Source organism: Dreissena polymorpha, chromosome 4, assembly GCF_020536995.1.
Source record: "Dreissena polymorpha isolate Duluth1 chromosome 4, UMN_Dpol_1.0, whole genome shotgun sequence".
Taxonomy (NCBI): Eukaryota; Metazoa; Mollusca; class Bivalvia; order Myida; family Dreissenidae; genus Dreissena; species Dreissena polymorpha.
In genome coordinates, this window is record NC_068358.1 from 108178680 (window position 1) to 108206396 (window position 27717).

Sequence of the window (27717 nt, forward strand, 5' to 3'; positions counted from 1 at the left end):
CAATGCTAGCATGTCTGTATCGCTAGCTGTGGCTGTGCGAACTCTGTCCCAGGTGACTGATCGAAGGTTGAGAGCATTGAGGGATGAAACAACACCTGCAATGACGCATTCATCTATGGAGTCTTCCTGATCTTCCTGCATTCTCAAACCAGTCATGAGAGTACTGCGGCTAGCTGGACACACAGAGGTTGAATTGATATGTGTCTCATCATCTGGCAACATCAGCTTTTCTGCATCACTGATTGGATGACGTGATAGACAGTCAGTGGCGCGATGTTTGACACCTGGGATGTGGACCATACGGAACTTGTAGCGTAGCGTTTTCTCTTTCAAGTTTCTTAGACGAGTATTAGAGATGTCCTCAAGCGATCGGTCTGTGAATATCTTGAGAAGAGGCTTATGGTCAACAGCAATGATGAGGTCTGCGCAGCCTAGGACAAAGTACCTGGCCTTGTCAAGGGAATCTGCGATGGCAAGAGCTTCACCCTCAACCGGCGCATAGCGAGACTCTGCTGGATGAGTGAATCTGCTGCCAACAAGTGTGATCTTCCATCCAGATGGGCAACAGAAGGGTTCCTTCTTTGAGCATGTGCAGTGCTTTTGAAGGAGCCAGAATCCAATACCCACTTTTGACCAGTCGGTCGCCAGACATGTGGGTCTTTTGGGGTCAAAGATACGAACACCTTCTTCTATTTCGCTGGCGATCAGTAGTTTTGACTCATCGAAGACGTTCTGGAGATGTTCATTCCAGTTGAATGGAGTGCCAGGTTTCAAAAGTTCCCTAAAGGGTAGCATTCTTTCGGCCATGCTGAAAGCATATGATACCTGGTTTACTAGACCAAACCAGGAACGCACATCTGTAATGTCTTTTGGCGTGGGGAAGTTAAGGATGGCTTGTAAGTATCTCTGGCAGGGTCTTACATCGTTGCGTGTAATTTCAAATCCTGCAAATTCCACAACATCAGCTCCAAACACAAACTTTTCTGGATTCAGTGTTATGCCATTTCGACCGCAAATGTCTAGCCAGTGTACCGCTTGAAAGAAACTGTCCTCGAGATCATCAGCCCATAGCAATGCATCGTCAATACATTTGGTTTTGTGAGGGATGTCTGCAACAATCTCATCATAGCGTCGGGTGTATCCATCACCTGAAGCAATGTAGCCCTGAGGTGCAGTTTTGTAGCGATATCTTCCCCAGGGAGTGATGAATGTGGTAAGATGGCGGACTTCCTCACACAGGGGTACACTGTGATAGCCGTTCCATGCATCGAAGACTGTTTTCTTCTTCCCATGGGGGACTGATCGTGCTTGATGAAAAGGTGATGGTGTGTGATGTGTTTCACGTGTGGCATGAGCATTAAGGGCCTGCAGATCAACAGTGCGTCTTGGCTGTCCACTTTTCTTTGCACACACAACCATTCGATGGCACCAAGTGACAGGCTCACCAATAGGGACAGGCTCAATGACGCCAAGTCGTACGTCTTGGTCAAGACCTGCCTTGACTGCATCTCGCCAGTGGATTGGAACTGGTACCGGTGTGTGGTAAGCAACTGGTTTAGCGTTGGGATCTACCAGAAGTTTCATTGGCGGACTGTCCATCAGACGAAGTGTTTGATGTTCACATGTGTTAAAGGTGCTGGCTTTGTAGAACTCAAGGAGGTACTGTTGAAGTTTGACACGATTCTCTTCTGTCGGTGAGCATGGTAATGTACTAGGTGGAGCTGGCGGAAGTTGACGGGCAGGGCATCCACATGGAGCTTTGTCCTCACCATTCAATGCTGCTGCACTGTATTGTTGTGAGGCATGGATTTCCGGAAAGTTGTCTGTGATGATACCAAGATTGATACAGGCTTCTCGACTCAGAAAAAGTTTGTCCGATGAGTCAGTAACATATGTCATCTGCCTGGTTTCAACTACTTGACCACTAGAGTCCTTGCTCGACATCCGCAGTAATAATGCACCGAGAATTTTAATGCCATCGTTGTTCGCTGTGTGCATGCGCATTGTCACAGGGATTAGGTCAGATTCACGTAACCCAAGGTGATGGACAACTTTGAGACCGGCAAGGCAGCTCTGGCATCCGGTATCAGCCATATAGCCGGTATCACTGTAGCTAGAGACGGTTTAGGAAGATTGATGCCAAGTGCCAAGTAGTCCTCTGGAAGAGCCTGTATAGACACTCTTACGAATGGTTGAGGCTTAGAGCTTCTGCGAATCCAAGTGTCAGACAGGTTGTCATAGACATGATGATCAAGCGGGATGCTGTGTTTATTATTGTTCACAATGTTCACATCCTGATGGTGTATTTGAGAGGAATCTACAGTACATAATGCGTCAAACAGAGCACTTTCCTTGTCAAAGTTTTTGGGCTGAGTGTGTGAAGGGCGCCTTGGATTGTCCACACTACGGCACACACTCTCAAAGTGGTGTTCACGTCTGCATTGTGCACACCTGTGGCCATAAGCTGGGCACTGAGTCTTGCGTTCCTGTGCAGTTCTTTTCTTTCCGTGGCCACGTTTGCCACAGTAGGAGCAAGCTTCTTGGGTGTCTCTGCTGGACTGTTGCTGCTTCTTGTAACTGGTGGCTGCTCCAACAGCATGGGAGTCTAAAAGTCTCGAAGCTGACCTTTTTCCTGCTTCCTTGGCTTCCACGAATTGGAACACTTCCTCTAGCGACATGTTCTGGTTTTTATCACCAAGTAGGTCAAGCTGAATGTCAGGGTCTGCAACACCTCTTGTGAGAACATCACGCATGATTGCTTCAGTGTAATTAACTTTGGCGGCACAATTGTTGCAGTCAATCACAAATTTGCAAATGTCAGCCTGTCCTCTCAGACGTGCACCAAAGTTGCGGACAGATTCATTGATCTTGTCTCATGTTGTGGAGTGTCACTCTTGCCACCATTGTGTTTTCTTCACGCACTGCTAGCTTACGAATTGCTGCCAATACATTGTCCACCGATTTGTCAGTTAGATTGCCACCTGTTGTTCTCGTTAGGTCTCTCCGAAGAGGTTCATCACAACATTCCAACAACTGGATCACTTTGTCTCGACCATCCAGTTTGGTGGCAGCAACATAATCATTCCAGCGTGAGAGAAAGTAGGCCCAGTCCTCGCTGGATCCAGCGGCGGTAACTGTAGGACGCTTGACTTTCTCTACTCTGGCTGTTTTGGCAGGTGCCAATGTGTGTACGGCGCTGTGGGCAGTTATGAGTGCCGCAACGATGGCCGGATCTAGATCGGCTGTTGTGTAGGCACAGTCAGGGAACGGACACTTTACTGCAGGCATGGTGTCGTCTTCACAGTCTTGATCATAAATAAGTATCAACTATTTGCTTCAGGATCTTTATTTCCATCGACAATGATCAAGATCTGAAATTAACAATGATGATAATTATATCTATAAAATGATAATTAGAGAAATGATGCTATACTATCCTGTAAATATGAGGTCGATTTTCAAACATCTAATAAATTACCACACCCCACATTATATCCCCCTCTCACCCCCCACCCCCCCCTACCCCCCCCCCCCCCAAAAAAAAAATATATTTTTTTTAAACATCTTATAAATTACCACACCCCACATTATACCCCCCTCTCACCCCCACCCCCCCCCTACCCCCCACCCCCCCCCCCAATTTTTTTTTTAAACATCTAATAAATTACCACACCCCACATTATACCCCCCTCTCACCCCCCTAACCCCTTTCCCCCCCCCACCCCCCCAAAAATTTTTTATTTTTTTTAAACATCTAATAAATTACGTCACCCCACATGATACCCCCCTCTCACTCCCCTCTACCCCCCCACCCCCCAATTTTTTTTTTTAAACATCAAATAAATTACCACAGCCCGCATTATACCCCGTCTCACCCCCTTCCCCCCCCCCCCCCTACCCCCTTCCCCCCCCCCCAAAATTTTTTGTTTCCTTTTTTTATTTTTGCAAGATCGTCTAATAAATTATTGAATACTGTAAAACCATTAAATTTTGTGTGGTACAAATTTTCGTGGATTTCGTTGGTCCACTGAACCACGAATTCAAGTACCAACGATTATTTATACATTTTTAATCCTAAATCGGTCATTTCCGAATGTCATTTCCGACATTTTCTTGTATTGTCAGTTATCCAAGATATTTGTTTTTGTAATAGTTACTTCACATAAGTAGTTCACATTACACTATATCTATCAGTTTTTCTTTTTTATTCATCATCGTTAATGTACGTTTTATTAATCATGGTAAATAGAGATAATAAATAGCTTTATCAATTGTGAAGAAAAACAAATTTCTTTTACGTGACGTCCTAAAATTAACAGTTTGCAGATTTATCATATATGTCAATATGCGCAAATTAAATTTAAAAGAGACATAACCGTTTTCACACATGTATTTTGGGGACCTTATTACTCAAGTGTTTCTGCTAGGGGACCGATTGCGCTGAGAAGTGCAAATATTGTCAAAACAACATCGATGGCAATTAGCGAGCTGGGACCCACAAGTGCGCTGCTTTATCGCTCTTATCGACAATTATCGGCAACACTTTCATGCTTCAGTGCACATTAACCTCAAGTCTTGCTGTCAACACAGATTAGCAGATTATGCTTCGTTATTACTCTGGTTGTTTTAATAAAAGTATAATTATTATGACGGTCAGTCTTCCCCGTAAATTTGAAATCCACGAAATTACGTGTCAACGAATTAGTTGTTTTTCATTAAACCACGAAATTTCATACAGACAAATTTCTATACGTTTACAGTATGAACAATTTCCCCATGATGGCTTACGTAATACTGTCAAGCACTCGAATAGTCGAGCGTGCTGTCCTCTGACAGCTCTTGTTAGGTCACAAGGTCAACGTCAAAGGTCAAGGTCACAGTGACTCAAAATAGTAAAATGGTTTCCGGATGATAACTCAAGAATGCTTACGCCTAGGATCCTGAAACTTCATAGGTACATTGATCATGACTGGCAGATGACCCCTATTGATTTTCAGATCACTAGGTCAACGGTCAAGGTCACAGTGACTCGAAATAGTACAATGGTTTCTGGATGATAACTTTCATTAGGTCAAAGGTCAAGGTCACAGTGACAAAAAACGTATTCACACAATGGCTGCCACTACAACTGACAGCCCATATGGGGGGCATGCATGTTTTACAAACAGCCCTTGTTGTTAAATAAATCAAAGCGGCGCAGTAGGCGGCTTTGTTTTTCTGACAAACACATTGTGGTAAAAGGTCAAGGTCATCCTTTACGGTCTACAGTAAAAAATACAGATTTAAGGGAAGTAATAAGCTTTAAAAGGGAGAAAATTATTCAATATTGAACATAGCCACTTTGTATATTTGGCATGCATGTGTATCTCATGGAACTGCACAGTTTGAGTTATAATTTCTTTGATGTTCATTACATACCTGTGGACATATGTCCATAGATATCTCATGGAACTGCACAGTTTGAGTTATAATTTCGTTGATGTTTATTACATACCTGTAGACATATGTCCATAGATACATGATCAACTCTGGCTATGATCTCTTTTAAACCACAGGCCTTGGTTGTCAGTGATGTCTGACATGTTCATAATTGACTGTGAGACCCTCCCCACCCCCCACCCCCCGGTTGGATTGGACAAAATTCAAGGGAAGTAATAACCTTTAAAGGGAGATGATTTCTATACCTGCCAAATGATAAATAGAAATTTTATTTCAATGCTGCGCAGTGGGGGGCATTGTGTTTCTGACAAACACATCTTTTGTTTTTCATATGACACATAATAACATAGTATTTTTGATTATCACACATCACACAGTATTGCACAATGTCATGCTATTTACAGATGATAATCACTTCCTAAATTTTACAAAATATACCGGTAGGTCCACATAATATTGTGCATAATTTTAACTCAGCGTCATGAAAATTACTCGTCCATATAATATTAAGTTCAGTCATAATTTTCATTTCAATATCATTATGCCAGGTCACTGATCTGGCTTATGAGCTGAAGTAGGCATGATGAAATACAAATTGTGTCTTTCTTGTCTTAGATTAAATTTGTTAATTGCCTGCATTTATATGAACAAACGCCATTGTCTGTGTTATTCTGTGTTCTTCTGTGATACTCCATGTTGTCACAGTGTTTAAGCTGCCAAATTTCCTTGTTAGAAACATGTATATCAGGCATTTTCTGTGTTCTGAAATGATAGTCCATGTCTGAAGTTTGTTTAAATGTGTTTGTCCGTATTTGCACCGTCTCCCTCCTAAGTAACGGACCATGCTGATCTGTGATGGTAGCAATTAAATAAAATTGTACTGACGTGTTTTGTGTTACCACCTGGAAGGGTCTGGAGGCATCTGTACAACTGCCGTCATGGTCCTTGATGATCCGGATGTGACAATTTTGCCCCGACCCTTTACATAATCTACACAGACAGTTCCTTAAACTGCGATCTTCACGGATCAACAAAGCAGCTTTGAACTTCCCAAAATTGCTGTATTGGCCTCCTGGAGCACTAAGGACATTCCTTGATGTTCTGAGACCTGCAGGGATTTACACTGAGCTACTCAGGGGCCACTGTGTAGCAAGGCTTCACATGCCGGATTGGGCCAGATATGATCCGTGTTGATCCAGCATATAGGACTGGGTCTTAACAACTTAAGATTTTCTATTGAAGCTTCCTCTCTTCTGGATCATAATTTTAGTTAACTGACCAAGGCCCTTAATTCTGACATACAATTTACAAACTGTATCTCCTATCTCTTGCTGACATTCAGAGCAGGGGGTTGCACTTGGGGCCAGTCATAATTAAATCAAGGTCAATGTTACTAAAGATTTATTAAAATTTTGCGCATAATGACAGCAATTCAGATGAAGATATTGTGCTGAAATTTTGCGTAGGCTGTTTATAGGTGATCTTCAGAGGAATTGCATTTTAAGGCCAGTAAGGTTAAGGTCACTGTTTCTAAAAATAGAAAAAATGTCCCCTCTCAATTACTTAAGTTTTGATGGTGGTATTGTGATGCAATTTTGTTTGTTGGTAGCTTACTTGCAGACATAGGGTGGGACCAGTTAGGTCAAAATCTGCAATTTTGTTTTTGCCCAATTGGGAAAAGCACCGGTACCAGCCCCATTGAGGAAAATATTTCGAAAAACCCTGAAATTGGGAAAAACGCTTTGTGAAGTCTTCATATTGGAAAATTCATGGTGTATTTTAATTTTTTGGGCTTCCAAATACTTTAAAATTGATAACTAAATGTCGTGAAGTTGTCAATATTAAACTTACTTAGGTTCAAGCCATAGAGCTGCATAGGGAAACTAACTAAATGTTGCATTTTATCAATAAAAAAAAGTTTTTTTGTTATTTTTAGAAACCTTCATTTGAGAATATTTTTTTAGAAATAGGGAAATTTGTAGTTTTTCTTATTGGGAAATTAAGTGCAGTTTTCCGGTTCAATATAAAGAAGGAAAAAAATGCTGCAACATTACTTAAATGGAATAATGGTTTCCACTCAATAGCTTAGTTTTGATGAATGTATCATGCTGTAGTTTTTTTATGTAGGAATCTCATATGCAGACCTTACTTTAAACTGAATCAAATTTCACTAAATTAATTGGTAAAACTTTGTTTTATGGCATGGTCTCAATTCTTATAAATGTTAAGCTTTAAGTGCACATAAACTTAAAAACTATTACAGATATTAAATGTTTTTGTGGTCATCACATGAGTTTACTGACAGAAAATAACAATTATAATATAAAAGCAGAAAAATAGTCCCAAGATCACTGTTCTTTCAATGGGATTAATTATATATATCAATACGATAGTGATAATTGAAAAAAAACTTTCTCAGGTTGTTTCAAGTAGACTTGACCTGTTCAGTCATTGCAGGTGACGAGGTGTATCTATATACTGTTAATTGCCATGCTTTTATTGAATTGCATTAGAACGGAATTTTTTATAAGGTATTATTCCTGGAATATAGTGAATCATTGTATATTCAATTATAGCACAAAAGAAAAAGGCAACATACAATACTGGAACAGCAAAACCAGCTTAAACATTGAAATTAATGAGATATCGCACACTCTTTTCTAAGCCTTTTATTGCTGAAGGCATATTTCCATCAGAAGAATTATTTCCATTCCTCACCCCCAGGATTTCTCACAAAATGAACATTGTTCATTAAAACTCAAGTTAATAATACCCGTATTCCTCCTACTAGTGAGCGGAATTAAAAGCCCTTATCCATTAATCCCAAGAGTGCAAAACAACATCATTATAATGAACATTGCTGTTGCCTAAAGCATCATGCTGTTGCCTAAAACATCTTGTGTTTTTGTCATCATTTATGTCATCAATATTTTTAATGAAAGTTTTTGCTTGGCATGATGAGATTTTAAGTTGTTTACCTGATTGAGTGCTGGCACTTAATTGATGTGGTTCGGTATGAATGTTTCACTTTTAGCAAGTCAACCCTTCTGCTCAAAGTATGTTTACTTAAATTAATACATCTTGTACAAAATAATCTTTCCTGAGATTCAATAATGTGCAGTATGATGTTTTTGGTCTTTTCTGATGAAATGTTCCCATTTGTAATCAATGGTAAAGGTTATGATCAAACAGTTATAAATAAGTACAAAAACAAATAACAGCATCAAACATCATAAAAGTCCGCAAACTATACTTTATTTCACCACTAAAATAAAGTGGCTTCAATTGATTTTTAACTGAGAGTAGAAAATGTAAAGTAGAACATGTAACTGATGTTTTTCATTAATATTCACTCCTCAACCCTTTACCACTTATAAACGCATTTTGAAGCATTTGAAGTCCCTTAAAAATCAAATTAAAGAATCAAAGAAAGTCCTTTCTAAATATATATTAAAGTTTGAAAGGCTTCATTTACAACCATAAGATAATGATAAGTAGCAAACAGAATAAAACCTGAACAGAATGCGAGTAATGCTGGTTGCAAAAGCCATTTTCACTTTGCTTTTGATGGGGAAAGGGTCAAAAGTTGTTTCCTTTATTTATCTTAGTAAAAAAATATTGTACTGTTGAAGATATTCATGCGATACTCATGCAGTTTTTTCTTCTTCTATAGGATGGTGAATATTTGAGCCTGCCTCAGTCCGCAGCTCTGAGTCCCCTGGCTACAATGAAGACCCAGCTGGAGACGGAGAGAGCTGTGGTTCAAAAGTCGGCTAGTGGCCCCTCTATGAATCCGATAGTTTCCTCTGACGGGGTCCCATTAGGGCCCACCTCAGCCCAACAGCAAGGGGCAGCTGCCGCTGAGGGAAGTCAATCTGTTTCACGGTCACTGAACTTTAATGTAAGTGTTCATGCCTTTTCCTTGAGTATCTACAGGTCTGTTAGACAAACTTTTCCCAAAGCAAAATGTTTAAAAAAATCCCAATTCGAAAAAAGAAATTCCCAATTTCAATTTTGTTATCATGTCATGTCTGATAATGTTTTTTATGTCCCCCATTGTTTTTGCCCTGTCTGTTGGTTTGTTGGTTGGTTTGTTTGGTCAAACTTTAACATTTTGCAATAACTTTTGCAATATTGAAGATAGCAACTTGAAATTTGGCATGCATGAGTATTTCATGGAGCTGCACATTTTGAGTGGTGAAAGGTCAAGGTCATCCTTAAAGGTCAAAGGTCAAATACATAGCTTCAAAGCGGCGCAAAAGGGGACATAGTGTTTCTGACAAACACATATCTTGTTTTATTTTGTTTCTCCCACATGTTACATATTACAAAGTGTTTAACTATAATTGATTTGATTTTGTTTCTTATAATTTAAATTATTTTGAAGTGTCATATAAGTTAAAACCTATTTATTTTATTTTGGTTAATTTGAAACACTCTCTAGTCCGTTTCCTTGGACTAGAACCAGTACTTGGTGTCTATGGGGAAGATCTAAAGATCACTCCCAAAGTGGGAATCGAACCCATGACCTCACAGTCGCTAGGCAAACTCCATATCAACTTTACCATGGCAACCTTTGTGTCATATCAAATACATATATAGCATTATTCCCGTAGACTTTTTATTGGTTTTAGTTAGTATTATACATGATTGGTATTTATTAAGCATTCTTTCATTATAAATCTAATTAATTAGGCAGATAACTTTCATAAGTCTCAACAGACATATTGCAGAAAATACCAGAGCATTACTTTAATGATTAATTCTCATGTCTTGTGTCTTATTTTTGTATATTCTTACAGCAGTCTGAAATAGCATTTTACCAGAAACTGGAGTCTGGAATACAGAGAGTGCAAAGTAATGTATTAGACTTAATTAACTTCTAACGTTGATTAAATACAGTCAATCTTGTATTAAGAGATCACTGGACGGAGTAACCAAAAGTGATTTCTTAAAAAAATGGTCTTTAAAAACAAGACCGTTCTGAAATTCTGGAAGAATGCCAACCTTCCATTCTAAATCCATGTAAGATTGTCTTCTTGTGACACCACAATGATTTCAACTTATGAAATCAAATCAATCTGAATTATATTAAAAAACACAAAAAACTATGTTTACCTTGAAATGTGTTGCGCTTTTTTTTTATTCAACATTATTGATTTGACACAAAGTTATTTTCAAATTATGCAGACAAGGAATTATTTGCCTTTTAAAACAAAATAAGTATTTTGCAATTATTTTTCACAGACTTCATATTCTCTTTTACCTGTTGTATACCTTTACACTTTTTTATCACCAAACACATTATTTTCCACGCCTTTAACCCTTTGCATGCTGGGAAATTTGTCGTCTGCAAAAATGTTGTCTGCTGAATTTCTAAAATTAGCATTTTCTTCGATTTTTTTTCAAAGAATACTATCAGAATAGCAAACAGTTTGGATCCTGATGAGACGCCACATTCTGTGGCGTCTCATCTGGATCCAAACTGTTTGCAAAGGCCTTTAAAATTCGGTTCCCGCACTGAAAGGGTTAAGCATTTATAAGCAACTCCGCTTTACGTTTAAGAATGTTCTGTAATTGTGTTTATCTGACTCCAAACTCATCCGTAATTTGACCAGCACTTTTCTCTAAGACAATTCCAATACCTGAATTTTCTCATTTAACGTTAACACTTTCCGTTTTGACATTTAATTTCTGAATGTTAGCATAAGAAAATCTTACTTGATTATAGTACATAAATGGAAATGTTGTTGTTAAAATGGAAATAGTTAAGTAAATAAAGCAAACAATTCCATTGAAAACTAAACAAACAGACGTGATTGCAAAATTTATTAAGTAAGTAACAATTTAATGGCTAACACAAACTAGTTAGCATAATTATAATTAAAAAAAAATAAAAAAATTAACGTATCATAAAGAGATGTTACAGGTTTTTAGTTTATTTTCCACACTTTACAAACACTCTGAAAATTATTGTCAAGGACAGTTGTCAAAAACAGCGCATTGTTTGGGCAGCTAGCTGGGGTTTTTTTTGTTGATAAAACGGGGATTGAGTTTGCCCCTTAAATGTGACATTTTTTCAAATTTCACCCACAAGTGATCTCTAAGTCCTAGATTAGGACCTCAAGTACACAAAAATCAGCAGTCGCTAGTTGCATTAGAAGTAAGTCGGTTAATAAAATATCGAAATAGGATGAAAACTCATAGAGGGAATTAAAAGTGGTTGCATAAGAAAACGGTCACTTAACCCTTTCCTACTCAGAAGCAAATTGAAAATGGCTATGTGCAAACAGCATTAAATCAGAACAGCATGCAAGTAACTCACAGTCTGTAAAGGTTTTATGCTGTTTGCTGCTCATCAGTATCTAAGTGTTGGAAATGAAGCCTTTAAAACTTGAATATAGTAAGACAGATCTTTAATTAAATTTAACTTCAAAAGGGACTACAAATGCATGAAAATAAGTATCTGAGTGGGAATGGATTAACCCTTTGCATGCTGGGAAATTTGTCGTCTGCTAAAATGTCTTCTGCTGAATTTCTAAAATTAGCATTTTCTTCGATTTGTTTCAAAGAACACTATCAGAATAGCAAACAGTTTGGATCCTGATGAGACGCCACGTTCTGTGGCGTCTCATCTGGATCCAAACTGTTTGCAAAGGCCTTCAAAATCGGGTTCCCGCACTGAAAGGGTTAATTCAAGTGGTTGCATGAACAAGATTGACTGTACATGCAATTCATGTGTATTGAACTGAACATATGGCACTTATTGCTGAGATCAAGTAGCTGTTCTGGATTGTGGTTGCATGAACAAGATTGACTGTACATGCAATTCATGTGTATTGAACTGAACATATGGCACTTATTGCTGAGATCAAGTAGCTGTTCTGGATTGTTCAAAGTGAAAGTAATTTCTGTTCAATTATTTACTTTTGGTTCAAACTTATATGAGAATTCAGATTATCATAATGAAAGATCCTTTTATGCTTTATTCATGATTATATCTGCAACAAATAGCATGCTGATTTAGGAATGTTCTCATTCCACAACGCCACATGTCCTTCACAAGTGATAACATTGATGTGATTAGCCAAGTCAATGTTCAATCCTTTTATATGATTCTGCAAATGTAAATGAGCCTAGCTTTGGGATAATGGGGTTTTATGCAAGTGGGTCAAGTGTTCTCCCAGATGAGTCTGTGCTGTCCACACAGGCTTATCACAGATGACACTTTTGCCTAATTTGGATTTTTCTAAGAAGAGACTTCATCCACACAAAATGTGGAAACATTGTAATCTAGGACAACACTTTAAGAACATGAATTAACCCTTTCCCACTTGGAAGCAAAGTGAAAATTGCTACATGTATGTGCAAACAGCATAAAACCAGAACAGGCTGTGAGTAACTTGTATCTAATTGTGTCTTGTTCTGAGAAAACTGGGCTTAATTCATGCGCGTAAAGTGTTGTCCCAGATTAGCCTGTGCAGTCCGCACAGGCTAATCAGGGACGACACTTTCCGCCTAAACTTGATTTTCGGTAAGGAGGGACTTCCTTGAAACTAAAAATACCATTAAAGCGGAAAGTGTTGTCCCTGATTAGCCTATGCGGACTGCACAGGCTAATCTGGGACGACACTTTACACACATGAATTAAGCCAAGTTTTCTCAGAACAAGACACATATAATGTAAGACGATGACAGACGAAAGTCTATGCTGTTGTTGCAGCCTATGAAGACCAGAGACTGCAGTTGAAGGCCCTGCAGACCATGCCAGTAAGGCAGTTACAGGAGGAGGCAGCAGAAACCCTGACACAACTCAAGGAAGTAGATGACACCAAGTCGGGGGACAATGGCAAGAGTCTTGACATCAAAGACTGTCTAGTGCTTGCTCTTCTAAAATGGTTCAAGAACTCATTTTTTAGGTGGATTGATGGAAATTTTGTATTGTCATTGTTTTTTGTATTGTCTGATATGAATGCTTCAAAATTATGAATCAGAAGTTAAATTAATTAATTTAAAAAATATATATTTTTTGTTTCAGAAATACTTAGATTTCCAAATATTACACTCACATCAAAAACATTCTTTGTAAGAAAAGTAAATTCTATCAATCACATTCCCTTGACATGCTATTTCAGTGAAATATGTGTTATGTTTATTTGGTTATGTACTGATAGTATTAGCCTATACAATTGTCTGTCTTTCATTTTTTAGATGGATGGATGCCCCCTCTTGCAGGCAATGTGGGGGCAAGACCAGTTTCCATGGCAACGATGCTCCAACACCAGAGGACTTGAGGTTTGAAGGGAACCGTGTGGAGAAGTACAGATGTGATGTGTGTGGAGAGTTCACGAGATTTGTGCGGTACAACGACCCTGGAAAGCTGCTGGAAACCAGGGAAGGTCGGTGCGGGGAATGGGCCAACTGCTTCACGCTCTGCTGTCGCGCCCTTGGGTTTGAGGCTCGCTATGTTCTGGACTGGACGGACCATGTCTGGACAGAAGTGTATTCGGACTCCCAGGAGCGGTGGGTTCACTGCGACCCCTGTGAAAATGCATGTGATAAGCCCCTGTTATATGAGCTAGGCTGGGGCAAAAAGCTTACGTATGTGATAGCATTTTCAATCGATGATGTTGAAGATGTCACTTGGAGGTATAGTGCAAATTTTGAGGAGACTTTGAAGAGAAGGACTGAATGTAGAGAATCTTGGCTGGTGAATACGTTGTATAACCTGGATAAGCAGAAATGGAGTGCAATGCCAGAAGCGAAACAGAATGTGAGGCTAAAGAGAAAGATTGCAGAACTGGTTGAATTGATAACACCAAAGAAGGCCGATGGACAAAACCTGTCTGGTAATATTACTATTTCTGTGTGTTGTGTGTCAAACATAAAAAGCGACATATATATTTTTTATAGCTCTATAAATATATTTATTGATTGAATTCTTAATAGCCGTTTAATTCAAATTGGTCTGTCTTATATATTTTGGAATATGTTTAGTTAATTGAGCGCCATAAATTTGGTTGGACAAAACTTTCATTTGCTTACAAACAAAGCTTATCAATTTTAAGTTTGTTGTTTTTATGGCCCCCTGCAAAGAAGAGAGGGACGGGGTATATTTTTTTGCTGTCCGTGGGTCAGTCTGTCGGGCTGAAAATTGTGTCCGAGAAATGACTTGTAAACAAATTGAACAACTGGCTTGATACTTCCCATGTGCATTGGCCTGTGTCAGAAGATGACCCCTGTTAAAATTGGAGTCACTAGGTCAAAAATAACTTGTGAACAAAGGGACTGATTGGCTTTATACTTTTCATGTGCATTGGCGCTGGACAGTAGATGGCCCCTATTGAAATTGGGGTCACTAGGTGATAGGTCAAGGTCATGGTCACATTAAGTTTGAAATGGTTACAGATCATTAACTTGTCAACTTATTCACCCATTGGCTTGATACTTGTCATGTGCATTGGCCTTTGATAGTTGATGAGCCCTATTGAAGTTGGGGTCACTTGTTCAAAGCCGGGTTTGAGGGGGGGGGGGCATATGTGCCTGACCGAAGAGCTCTTGTTTATAAGGGGTTTCCATGTTCACAACAGTTATTGATAATGAACCTTATTTATTTAATCTTGAAAGTATTCCTGGATGCTAATAAGATACTAGAGCTAGTTGTGATATTCATTTCAGTGACCTAATTGCACAAATATAATGAATTAACAAATCTGTTATGGGGAATATTGCTTGAATAATATTTACAGCAAACTCAGTTTCGGTGTTGACCTTAACCCATTTATGCCTAGCATCTAGTAAAAAGGCCTTTGCAAACAGCGTAGACCCAGATGAGAGGCCGCATGATGTGGCGTCTCATCAGGGTCTGCGCTTTTTTTAAAGGAATTTCTGTTAGAAAAATATTCTAAATATAGAAAAAATAAACTAGACATCCCTTATTTTGGAAATAAATTGATCCAATTTAGAAAGATGGGAGAGTCCACTAGGCTTGAATGGGTTAAAAACTATATTTATATAATGTGTAGCCGAGTCATCTTTATGTATGAAACTTGGTTTATGTACTTCACTCTTTGAATTTAACATGCTTTGTAATTGTATGAGACTGTTAATGTTATGTATTAGACTTTCAAGAGAATGTAACCAGGTGCAGATCTATTGAGCCTTGTTCTAAGAAGACTGGAATTAATGCATGTGCATGAAATGTCAATAATGACACTTTGTGCTTAAATGTTATTTTTAGATGGAAAGAATTCTCCTCATTGCAAAAATCAAGTTTAGGCAGAAAGTCTCGTCCCTGAATATCCAAAAGGCTAATCTGGGAATGCACTTTACGTACATGCATTATACCTAGTTCTCCTAGAACTCTGCTCATTTCCTCACACCACCATTTTCAGGCAGAACCACTGGCTCTATGGCGTGGAGACTGGCTAGAGGGGAGATTGGAGGCGGGGCTGACTCACCTCCACAGCAATACATTTTCAACGTATGTAAGCAGAATGTGGATACTGAATTGCATTTATAGCTCATTTATAGCTCAAACTTCATGAAACTTAGCCAGAACATTTGTCCTTAATTGTCTGAAAATAAGGCAAATTTATAAAAAAAAAGCTTGCGGACTCTATGAGTCACTTTTTTGTTCAACCAATATGAAATTTGCCCAGAACATTCTTATGCCCCCCGGTAGGGTGGCATATAGTAGTTTGACTGTCCAGTGTGTTTTTTCACCATTTTGGGAATTTGGCAGTGTCCCTTTGGATTTGGAAAATTTGCGGCGTTTTGACTAAAATTGGAAAATGAGTGTTGTGAATGTTTTGCTAAGAAATGCTTCAAATTTGAGAAGTGTTTTTAGTATTATATTTACTAAGGCTGATCTTAAATTGATGGGAGTTGAACAGTTGATACTGGAGACGCATAGGGATTAAAACTAATGCTAGGACAGCATCCTTAGCAAGGCAGTTGAAATAAAATTGCAACTCGTAACGGTTAATATGGAAATACACAAAATTTCACAACAAAATTTCATAATTACTTTCCGAAGCGACCACCTCGCACCACGCCAAAACGAAGAATGATAAAAACGGGTTGTCTTCCGGTTGGATAAACTGCTCACATGACGTTTTCAGTGCGTGGTTTAAAATGCGGATCTTCTTGTATCCTCACGACGATATGCTCAGTATACATGCAAAAGCCGAAGGCTTTACAGAAAAGAATGTCCTGTTAGTAATGTTAAATATTATTAACATCACATTTGTTTGGAATAACATCTGGAATTTGATTAACCACTCAGAGTCCAAAAGAATGTATAAATTACTGAAATCCCAATTTAAACGCTATTTTGTGTCAAATACATGTGGGAACAATTTTATGTTAATATTTTTGTAAAAAATCATTAAATACCATTGTAGAAGTGTTATTTATTACATACCATTGTAGAAGTGTTATTTACTACTATACACCATTACACTTAGTAACGTGATGGATTGTTTTTATGCAAGCCTTTAACTTACCAAAATACAGGACATGGATAGTTAACCCATTTATGCCTAGTGGACTCTCCCATCCTTCTAAATTGGATCAATTTATTTCCAAAATTAGGGATGTCTAGTGTATTTATTTCATTATTTTGAATTTTTCTTCCAGAATTTTTTTTAAGCAAACAGCGCAGACCCAGATGAGACGCTGCATCATGCGGCGTCTCAACTGGGTCTATGCTGTTTGCCAAGGCCTTTTTTCTAGACGTTAGGCATAAATGTGTTAATGATATTTAAACTTAATAGTTTTTGCATTTGAATAATAAATTAATGAGACAAAATCCTTTTACCAATGTAATAGGGGATGAAAATGACGCTTGAGCAAGCAAATTCGTTGAATTGATATCCCCCGTCCAATATGCTTCTAGACACAAAAGTGTTATATTTGACACTAAAAAAGCATACTTTAAAGATACAAAGGGCCATAACTCCATTATTAACAGATGGTTACAATGCCATTTGGCGTGCATCATCCTCTTATCCATTTATATACTTATACCAAGTTTCAATGAAATCTGACAAAGCACTTCCAAGATATGGCTCCGGACACAAAAGTGCCAGACAGACAGACGGAAAGACGGATGGACGGATGGATGGAAAGACGGACGGACGGACAACGCCAAAACAATATCCCTCCGCCTCTGGCGGGGGATAACTTTAGGCATAGACGCCACATTTGTGTTATTAAGCATATCTAGGTTTTCTAACTGTTAGGCCATTAGATTTAGTGGTTGGAGCTTTTCACCTTAGCTTATCTTTGTAAGGGACCAATTAATTTTAATGTAAAATGTCCAGCCAATAGGCCTGAAACTTTTTCGCAGTAGAAACATGCAATCTACAAACAGTTTTCACATTTACATGAATATGTTATACAATCCACTTCCTATTCATGATTGCTTTTTGGATGTAGATGGAGTATCAAGCCGGGCCCCCTGGAGGCCATGTTTTCAAAGGACCGGAACCATTTGAGTACTCAGCTGATATATGGCTATAGTGAAACCTTGTTAACACTCTTAGTACTGTAGAATTCATATTCCAATCTACATGAAACTTGGTAAAAACATTTGTTCTTATGATAGCTCAGCTTAGTTTGAAAATGGGTGCGGTCTGTTGATTAACATGGCCGCCAGGGGGTTGGGCAGTTTTCCTAACATGGCTATAGTACAACCTTGTTAATACTCTAGAAGTCTTATTTGTAGTCCAATATTCATTAACCCTTTGCATGCTGGGTAATTTGTCTTCTGCTAAAATGTCGTCAGCAGAATTTCTAAAATTAGCATTTTCTTCGATTTTTTTCAAAGAATACTATCAGAATAGCAAACAGTTTGGATCCTGATGAGACGCCACGTTCTGTGGCGTCTCATCTGGATCCAAACTGTTTGCAAAGGCCTTTAAAATTCAGCTCCAGCGCTTTAAGGGTTAAAATAATTCAGAACATTAAGTTCTTATGATATCTCAGCTGAGTTCCAAATGGTTCCAGCTTGTTGAAACACATTGTCCGCCAGGAGCAGGGCAGTTTTCCTTATATGGCTACAGTAAAACCGTGTTAACACTCTAGAAGTCATATTTGTAGTCAAATCTTCATGAAACTTATTCACAACATTTGTTTTTATGATATCTAGGCAGAGTTTCTTAATGGTTACTGTCTGTTGAAAAACATGGCTGCTACGGGACAGGGTAGTTTTCCTTAAATGGCTTTATATGTACACTATGAATGAAATGTATGCATATTATGGTATTTATGATCTCCATGCAGCCATCTGAATATTAATTCTGCCTATAAGATATACATTTAAATTGTATTAATTTGTTTTATTTATTTCTATTCTTTTTCTAAAGAGGATTATAATGATGATAATTGGTTGGGGATAAAGTGCAACAGACATATTTATGCCATCTGAAAACCCATTTTTAAATATTCTCCAAATTTCAAGTTATAATATATATTTCACAGAAAATTACCTGGCGGGAGAAACAACTGTATATACCTTGAATTGTGTTTGACGTCCAGTCATGAATGCATGGCTTATCAGGAATGCACTCTTATCTCTTCTATTGAACCCATTCAGCCACCAGCTTATCAGCTACTAATTAATTCTCTATAGACTGTGCCTGAATTGTTCTGGTTCAGTAGTATTCATTGATGCCTTTTAAAATGGTAATGTGTAACAGGCTTGCAGCTTAAATGCCCTTTTTTAAGTCCCTTAAAATATTCCCCAGCTGGGAACTCACATCAAAGACCTTCAGACTGATATGAGTGGAAAACAAATTGTAATTGCACACAGTTTATTGATAATGTCGGTAGTTTTGGTGTGAATATCAAAGATCTGTGTTTTAAATAGGGTTGATTGTTGTTATAATTGGAAATATCATGGCAAGGTGTGTCTGAAAATAGTTCCAGTTTGTTTAAAAGCAAGGCCCTGAGGTGTGTTGCAGATTTCTTTCATGGCTATAGTGAAACATTGTGAACTTTCTGTAAGTCACACTTTAGTTCAATCTTAATGAAACGTGCTGAGAACATATGTTCCTATAATATCTTGATTTAGTTTAAAAAATGGTTCTGGTGCTCTGAAGAGCATGGTTTGCAGGGGCAAGCAAATTTCTTCTTGTGAACCTTATGATAATATTTATGATTCATGATGTACTTTTATTATTTTGAACTCAACCTTCCCAGAATAGTTTAGTTCCTTTGGGGTCTCAGGTGAGCGCCTTAGGGCCCATGGCCCTCTTGTTTGCTAGGAAGTGCCCAGGACAGTTGAAATTGATCCAGATCTAGGTAAAAGGACTATCAGAATCCAGGACTTTTTCTCCAGAAACAAACTGACTTTGCATATTTTGGCTGTCCTTGCCAGTTATGGATTTAATAACAAGTTTTGTATGTGCAGATATGCACATGTGAAAAATAGGTTTTTTTTGGTATATGCAAGAACGATTGTGTATTTGTCTGGAGTGCATCACAAAGGTTGTAGATAATCAATTCATGTGAAATGGTGGGATGTGATTTGATGCAAAATGATATATAGTGAACTGTTTGTGTTCATTTCGTCAATATGCATAGGGATTAATTTAAAAAAAACAAACAACATTAACCTGAAAAAAATATTGAAAAAGAATGATTTCATTATTAATACAATGAGATTATAGAAAAGAAGACAGATTGTAGAATTCTGTGTCGAAAAATACGTTCCAAACGGAATTCTATTTAGGAACTTTGTTTTTATGCCCCCGTACAAAGAAGAGGGGGTATATTGTTTTAGGCCTGTCTGTCTGCCATTGTATATGTGTGTCTGTCTGTCCCAAAACTTTAACCTTGGTCATAATTTTTGCAATATTGAAGATAGCAACTTGATATTTGGCATGCATGTGTATCTCATGGAGCTGCACATTTTGAGTGGTGAAAGGTAAAGGTCATCCTTCAAGGTCAAAGGTCAAATATATTTGGGGGGCATAGTGTTTCACAAACACATCTCTCGTTTTCTGGTCAATTGATTTTTTCGAAGTTCTGTGCCTTGGACTTAAATGTAGAAATTTCCTCCACTATTACTTTTATCCTGACTCTTTACCTGAACACTTGAAGATATTTACCTCAATAGAGTTTTGTTACGGTCCTTTGATTTTTTACAAAGTAACCGGTCTAGGAATAAGTTTGTTTGTTTTTTTTAAGTTCATTTCCAGAATTTTACACATTTAGATAAATTTTTACCTTCTTTGCGCTTTTCTATCTATCAACATGACCTACTGAACAGCTTTGATTTTGGTTCTGGTAAATTGGTTTTTTACGAAGTTACGAGCCTTGGACAATTTTCTGGAATTATTTTATAAACACTTTCAGATATTTCACTTATTTTTTGGTCTATGAGTCTACTTGCATGACTTTTATATAAAGGCTGAGTTGTTTATGTATGTTGAGTTTTGAGACAAAAGTGGAGTGAGGGGGGGGGGGGGGGGGCGTCTCTACCCTATGAACATATATCATGTTTATTAATACATTTTCACAAAATGTTTGAAAATGGGTCTTGTCATTTATAAACATGGTCACCATGCTTATGAAATGGCAAAAAGTACCTGTCTTGGCATTGACGTCACCATCTTGATCCTGAGGACTGCACAGGCTAATCTGGGACGACACTTTAGGCACATACATTTAACCCCATTTTCACAGAGCACGGCCTAAATGTTTGTTTTAGTGCAGCATTTTAACAATGTTCATGTTTATGCTTTCTGATGATGATTACAACTTTGATAGTGATAGCACAACAACGCAATTTCTAGTGATACTGTTTATCTCAAACTTAATATCGAATTACTTCATATTATGATAAAGACAATCAGATAGTATACAGCAAGAAGTGTTTTTTACTTATTTGACCTTTCATCCTTTATACCAATATGATGTGTCAGGAGTTGCAGGGCATCTCTTATTCTCTTTGTTTGACCTAATTATTTACAGGTTGATGTTTTAAACTTTCCCTTTCTGAGGCAGCTCATTTCTAAGGGGGAAAACATTATGTGCTTACCATTGGTTTGTTCCTATAGAGTTGTTTTCAAGGTTTCATAATGAACATTATACAAGGTTCTGTGTCTGTAAGGTTCTACTGAAACAATTTGTTATACATTATCATAAGTTAGTCATAATTATTAGCCTAGATTGACTATATATATTTTTCCTAACATAACATTATTTTAGATACCACAATTGTTTGCAACGTATACGCCAATAGATGTCTTCATGTCTGTATTTGTGTGCAATATATCCAAGTCCTGTTTTAATTCAAATAGTTATTAAAATCAGTGATATAGCTTATTATGGCAAGCTTTTGTGATTTTCTTTTTTTGTACCATGGCATGACTGTCTTCAACATATGCTCTGTGAAAAAGAGTTTGATTCATGTGTGTAAAGTGTGTCCCAGATTAGCCTTGGCAGTCCTTACAGGCTAATCAGGGATGTCACTTTCCACTTTATGATTTGTTTTTTGTTTAAAGAAAGTCTCTTCTTAGCAAAAATCCAGTTTAGGCCAAAAGTGTCGTCCCTGATTAGCCTGCGTGGACTGCACAGGCTTATCTGTGACGATACTTTGCGCACATGCTTAAAACATTTAAAAGATGGCTGCTGTAGCAAACAAGAAATCAAGTTTTTGCTCCTCAATACTTTAAAGTTGATGTTGTCAAGATGTCAAAATTACATTTACTTTGGTTCTCAAGCCATAGAGAAACAAACTTTGACAGCAATTGGGAAATTTGTAGTTTGTTCCTAATTGGATAAGTGCCGTTTTCTAGTACTTTATAAAGAAGTTAAACAAATCCTTGCATTGGATAATTTGGTGAAGGAAATGAGATTCCCTGTTATTCTTTGCAGCCGACCCCAGAAGAAATTACTCAACAGCGGTTTCATGTATCTTACTCATGTGCCAAGAACGAGTATACTAGAAATTCTGACCTCATGAAGAAAACGAAGGGATTCCAAACACTTGTGCATGAGTTCAGCAACATTTTTCGCAAAGAAGAACATGACTGGAAAATGGTCTATCTTGCTAGGACAGAAAAGACAGATAAAGGAGAAATATCATGGAAATTTGATTTCAAAGGTAGTTTGTTTGACCTATTATTTTAGCCTGGCTCTTGAAAAATGGGGCATTATCAGTGATATTTTTACAAATATTATCATCTGAGTCCTGGGACTCAATACCTTGCAAATCTATGAGTCCCCGCATTGAAAGAATGAGTCCAAATATTAAGCAATATATATTTTTGTGAAATTTCCATGCATTTTTGGGACTCACATAATTCGAAACATTGCATCCCCAGAGGTTTTTGTGAGTCCAGGACGCAGGACTCGCAGGTAAAAAAATCACTGCATAATGCATGTTGGAAAAGTGTCGCCTCACACAGATTTCAGCTAAAGATATGACAAAAAAGCAGAAAGTGTCTACCCTTATTAGCATGTGTGGACTACACAGGCTAATCTGGGACGACACTTTACTCACATGCAAAGTCTGCTATTCCCAGAGGAAGGTTCATATGTGTCTTGTTCTGAGAAAACTGGGCTTAATACATGTGAGTAAAGTGTCGTCCCAGATTAGCCTGTGTAGTCCACACATGCTAATCAGGGATGACACTTTCCGCTTTAATGGTATTTTTAGTTTCAAGGAAGTCCCTCCTTACCGAAAATCAAGTTTGGGCAGAAAGTGTCGTCCCTGATTAGCCTGTGCAGACTGCACAGGCTAATCTGGGACGACACTACGCACATGAATTAAGCCCAGTTTTCTCAGAACAAGACACATATGTTTACTCTCTCTGTACATACCCAACTAGTACTTCATTAATATGAAGGGCCAGTTATTATCCCCAGCCCAATTGGAAGGTATATAGAATTGGTGTTGTCGGTCTGTTTGCCTTGGCTGTCTGTCTGTAATAAAATTTATTTTTTGGGAGCATATGAATTCAAAAAATTTGCTTGTTTTGTTTTAGTATGGCTGTTAACTTTTTAAGACGTAACTGTGAAGATTTTTTTGGATTCCATGTTGGATTTTAGCAATAATATGTGCCTTGAGCTTTTGCAATGCATTTCAGTGACATAATTTATGATGTCACAAGTATGGAAAAATAAATAGCATTTATTACTAAATTATTATCTTTTTTTGCAACACACTATATCTACATATGCATGTTGATGGCATGTTAATGTATAACTATTGACCGTCATTTGCTTAATGCAAGCAATCATGATTATTAATATTGTGTAAATCAAAACTTCTTAATCTCCAAGATGTTACAAATTAAACTTATCAAACTATTAAACAACGAGAACGGCTTAAATGTTCAACTTTAAGATCTGCTTTCCACAGGTTTATATTTAATAGCCTGACTAAGGACTTTTGATTCTCTTTATTATGTAGACAGTTTCCTTTATGAGTTTTTACCGACATAATGCAAGTTCGTGTTTCATTTCGTTGCGCTTCAGAGAGTGGGTTGGTGATAGACTCTGCTGAGCTTCGATTAGACACAGCCACGTACCACACAGGGCGGGTGATCTGGACAGTGTGCAATGAGGATACATGTTTTCTTCTCACAGGTAAGGTTCTTAGATGGTTGTGCAATGATGATACATATGCTGTCTGCACAGGTATGGATTGTAGATGGCTGTTTATCTACAGACTGGTTGTATTTTAGTATTTGGTACCATAGGATGTGTCTGAGGAAGTAGGAATAGTCAAATGTATTTTGTTTTATAGAGTGGTAAATGAGCAACGTTTTAAACTCGGTTGTCGAAGAAGTTGAAAATCCTGGTTTTTAGATTTGTAAGATGAAGGTATGAAGGGCAGTTTATGTCACACAGGTGGTTTGTATGAAGATTTTGATATTGATTGTATTTTGGTATGTTGGGTCAAAGTCAGGGTCAACACTGCTTAAACTAGAAAAAAAACAGGTTTCGCTTAAATCTAGATAATCAATAGTAATATTTTATTAAATGTTGGGATATTTGTTATAGGAGGCCCATCCCTACAGAATGTGCTAGCCCTTGTGGGTGTGTCCAGTTTCACCTTGACTGCGACCTTGACTGGCGGTGAGGGTGATATTGCCTGGCAACACACACAACTCTTCAGACAATCATTGGATGATGCAGCATGTCCTTTCGAGGTCAAACTCAAGCTTTCTGCCAAGAAGCCATCTAACTAGAGTATTTACAGTTTTTATCCAGACATTCTATTACATGTGATTGTGATTTACCGGCATCATTTATTGCTGTGTTTATTTTCTCTATTGTGAATTCCATTTGTATTTCTTCTCCATATTTGTTAATGTCAGGAAGGATTAAATATTGCTTTATTTGTGTCTTGTTCTGAGAAAACTGGGCTTAATTCATGTGCGTAAAGTGTCGTCCCAGATTAGCCTGTGCAGTCCGCACAGGCTAATCAGGGACGACACTTTCCACTTTTATGGTATTTTTAGTTTGAAGGAAGTCCCTCCTTACCGAAAATCAAGTTTAGGCGGAAAGTGTCGTCCCTGGCGGACTGCACAGGCTAATCTGGGACGACACTTGACACACATGCATTATGACCAGATTTCTCAGAACAAGACACATATTATTGTTTACCAATGCAAACATTTACATGATAAATGCTCATCTCTGAATGGCCATAAATTTGAAATAGTATTAGTTTTCAGTTCATACCTTCATAAATTCATTGAGGTCAAGGTCACTTATTGACATCAAGGTCAGATATTGAGATCAAGGTTACATATTGAGATCAAGGTCACATATTGAGATCAAGGTCACATATTGAGGGCAAGGTCACATATTGAGATCAAGGTCACATATTGACATCAAGATCACATATTGAGATCAAGGTCACATATTGAGATCAAGGTCACGGATTGAGATCAAGGTCACATATTGAGATCAAGGTCACATATTGACATCAAGATCACATATTGAGATCAAGGTCACATAATGACATAAAGGCTACATATTGAAATCAAGGTCACGTATTGAGATCAAGGTCACATATTGACATTAAGGTCACATATTGAGATCAAAGTCACATATTGAAATCAAGGTCACGTATTGACATTAAGGTCACATATTGAGATCAAAGTCACATATTGAAATCAAGGTCACGTATTGACATTAAGGTCACATATTGAGATCAAGGTCACATATTGAGATCAAAGTCACATATTGAGGTCAAGGTCACATATTGAGATCAAGGTCACGTATTGAGATCAAGTTGACATATTGAGATCAAGGTCACATATTGGCATCAAGGTCACATATTGTGATCAAGATCACATACCGGTATTGAATTTAATTAGAGACTTCTCTTACTAGATTCAATGTTTAAAGGCTCCATTTCCAACCCTCAGATACTGATGAGCAGCAAACAGCATTAAACCTGAACAGACTGCGAGTTACTCGCATGCTGTTCTGGTTTTATGCTGGTTGTAAAAGCCATTTTCAATTTTCTTCTGATGAGGAAACGGTTAAATGTCAACTTCTTTTTGCATAGTGAGAATTCAGTTCAATTTTGTAATACATACAAATATTTTCTTTACGAAACAAATGTCTACTTTTAAACAAAGTGCCAACCATTTTGAGGACATATGTCTCAGGCAAGATCATCTTTTGGTTCAAGGTAACACATGCTCAACAGAAGATAAAACTTTCTGTAGAAAGCATTATTTTGTCTCTTATGAAATGATTTCACAAGTATATATGTACCATAAACAAGAGCGTCCAAGAATATGGCTGAATATTTTAAGAATACTTGTCAAGGTCAAATATCAGAAGTGTAAGATTCATAGAATTCACTAGTCATGTTTTTTGTTTATTCCAAGTCCATTTTCCTGTTTTGTAGATTATTTGCTGGTCAAAACATTGTTCTGTATCAACACATTTTCTTTTGTGATAAAGCAGTATGTAGTAGTATAATAAACAACAGTTGAAAACTACTAAAATTTTGAAATCTTTAGAACTGTCAAAAATAGTTTGAAATATAAATGTTCTCTATTTTATTAGTCCCTTCCGGTGATGGTTTTTGCTCCGTCTGTCTGTCAGTCAGTCAGTCTGTCACACTTTTCTGGATCCTGCGATAACTTATAAAGTTCTTATTATTTTTTCATGAAACTTGAAACATGGATAGATGGCAACATGGACATTATGCAGGTCATTTCATTTTGTTCCTACATCAAAAATTCTGGTTGCTTTGGCAACAAATATGCAAAAAAACAACTGAAAATGGTGGAATTTCTGACAATGGTGGAGCCGGTAGGGGACTTATATTGCTTGGCAATAGTCTTGTTACTTTGTGTCGTAAAAAATGTGATATGTATGGAAAAATATTTCCTTATTATTGTTTTAAACATGCCACACCTAGAAAAAGGCCTTGGCAAACAGCGTAGACCCAGATGAGAAGCCGCATGATGCGTCGTCTCATCAGGGTCTGCGCTGTTTGCTTAAAGGAATTTCTAAGAAATATTCTATATATAGAAATAAATATACTAGACATCCCTAATTTTGGATATAAATTGATCCAATTTAAAAGGATGGGAGAGTCCACTAGGCATAAATGGGTTAAACATGACACACCTAGACTCTTATGGTGTTTACGGTTGTGACTGTTGTTGTTTTCTTTGATTAATTTTATATAACATAACATTTATTCAGAAATTAGTAATGTGGCTGCCATTTTAATATGCATTACTTTTTACTGGACTCAAATTTAATAAATCTCAGTGCTGGTCGATGGTCTTGCATTTAATTGAACAGCAGCTATTCTAAGCGCCAGTCAATATCTGTTTGAATTTGATTGCTACATAAAATCATCATTTACTTAAATGCCATAAATTTGAGCTACTTTTAGAATTTATGTTACTATATATTTTTTTTATTTTATGCATCCATAAATGTGTTTAAATGTAAGGACTGATATTTGAATATTATTTATTTTGTGTAGATGCATAACTATGGCTTTGGTTGGACAAATTGTTTTAGCTCAAATCACTCTGTGAAAGAATAATATAAACCCTGTTTTGGGAAAGCTGGGCTTAATAAATGTGAGTAGTTTCATATTTTATTACACAAAGTACATACATATAATAGGTATTACATATAATTATAGTTATGCGTCAAGTTTCATCACAGATTAGCCTGTGCGGTCTGTACGTTTGCATTAAGCCCTATATTCCCAGAACGCGGCTCATATGATGAAAAAATAAATTATGATACTATTGATAAGAGTGTTAGTTG

The 27717-nt window shown here is 37.5% G+C and overlaps 1 protein-coding gene across 9 annotated transcripts in view; it reads left to right on the top strand.

Moving 5' to 3' along the window:
• The window catches only part of LOC127877247 (peptide-N(4)-(N-acetyl-beta-glucosaminyl)asparagine amidase-like), a 37170-nt gene extending 9465 nt beyond the window's left edge, over positions 1–27705 (top strand). The window contains exons 2-10 of one of the 9 annotated variants that reach the window (XR_008048314.1): positions 9113–9340; positions 10242–10296; positions 13163–13358; positions 13651–14288; positions 15834–15922; positions 22327–22555; positions 23932–24042; positions 24460–25490; positions 25548–27705. Coding sequence is in view for 1 of the 9 variants with exons in the window: in XM_052422929.1 (XP_052278889.1) it covers positions 9113–9340; positions 10242–10296; positions 13163–13358; positions 13651–14288; positions 15834–15922; positions 22327–22555; positions 23932–24042; positions 24460–24647 (1734 nt within the window). In the remaining 8 variants the exon portion in view is untranslated. Of the gene's footprint in view, positions 1–9112; positions 9341–10241; positions 10297–13162; positions 13359–13650; positions 14289–15833; positions 15923–22326; positions 22556–23931; positions 24043–24459 lie in introns of all 9 variants that reach the window. The other 8 variants (XR_008048321.1, XR_008048315.1, XR_008048317.1 and 5 more) reach the window with 8 other exon arrangements.
• Positions 27706–27717: the final 12 nt, after the last annotated feature.